General features: G+C 41.9%; 1 pseudogene across 1 annotated transcript; it reads left to right on the plus strand.

Annotated features, from left to right (window-relative positions):
• The first annotated feature begins 183 nt into the window (after positions 1–183).
• Positions 184–1,137, plus strand: TEOVI_000049300:pseudogene (annotated as a pseudogene). Its single transcript has one exon. A coding segment is annotated over exon 1 (954 nt).
• The last annotated feature ends 5 nt before the right edge of the window (positions 1,138–1,142 follow it).

Raw genomic sequence — 1,142 nt, forward strand, 5'->3', positions numbered from 1 at the left:
CGCCGGGCTATCTCAAGGAAAGAGATCAGCACTCCACAAAACCCTTGTAAGCTCACATCATGTCAGTGTGCGTCTGTTTTTGTTAACTAGATCTTACATCTGTGGTGTCCACCCCCCTTTACTGTTAGGACGTGTGAGGTTTTCTTTCCTATTTTTTTTTTTTTGCGTAGTGAATTGTAAATGATGATAGTTGCGATCATAAGATCGGCGCTTTTGATAGTATTAGTGGTTTGCTTCGGCACCGCAAGAGAATGCACGTCACTAAACGATTATGATGGGATAAGTTTGGATGAATCCGTTTGTTATCTCAGTTGCCTTTCGAGTGCGTTAAATAAGCTATACACTGAGGGCGAGCGGAGACTCTTTGTGAACGAGGAAGCATACGCTAACGCATCTCGTGTATTGGTTGATATGGAAGGGAAAACAGGTGAAAGCTCCAAATATTTGAGTGTAATTAGTGGTGTAATGGGAGAGGAAAAGAAGGATGTGGAAAAGCTTATATCTTATGGAAATACAATGGGCGACCTTGTGGCGAAGGTGGGTGGATTATTTGCTGAAGTTAATGAGAGTGTGAGGACCGTAAGGAAAGAAATGCCCGGTGCCCTCATAAGAGCGAATAGATATTATACGGCTGTTGCTGAGATTACTAGGACTGTTTGGGATGATGTTAAAGCTGTGGAAAGTGGAAAGCACGAATGTAAAGATCAAGAGTTTAAAGGTGTTAAAGAGTTTGAAGTTAAGTGTGGCGGAAGCACCTGTCCTTTAAGGGAAAATGTGAACGAGAGCAATCTCCAGGAATATAAGGATGGCTGCCTTGATATAGCTGTACAAAAAGGTGACGTAAGTGAATGCCTCAACCTACCAAGAAACAACTTGTACAAGAATGGTGCTGTGAACGAGTCGAAAGATGGAACAAATTGGTATTCGACTCGAGACCATTATTTCCAAATAAAAGTCGAAGTAAAAAATATATTTGGTCCCCTTATTACACCCTTTACTTCCGGACAGCCACCTTCCGTACTTCTTCAAATGATGTCAAACATCACTTTGCTCAGTTCCCACTTTGAAGAGGTCCACAGCAATTTCACTTCGCTGCTACTTGACATTGGTGTTGCTGGTAGTGTGAATAATACGAATTCCGT

The sequence above is a fragment of the Trypanosoma equiperdum genome (assembly GCF_001457755.1).
Source record: "Trypanosoma equiperdum strain OVI genome assembly, contig: ctg_181, whole genome shotgun sequence".
Taxonomy (NCBI): Eukaryota; Euglenozoa; class Kinetoplastea; order Trypanosomatida; family Trypanosomatidae; genus Trypanosoma; species Trypanosoma equiperdum.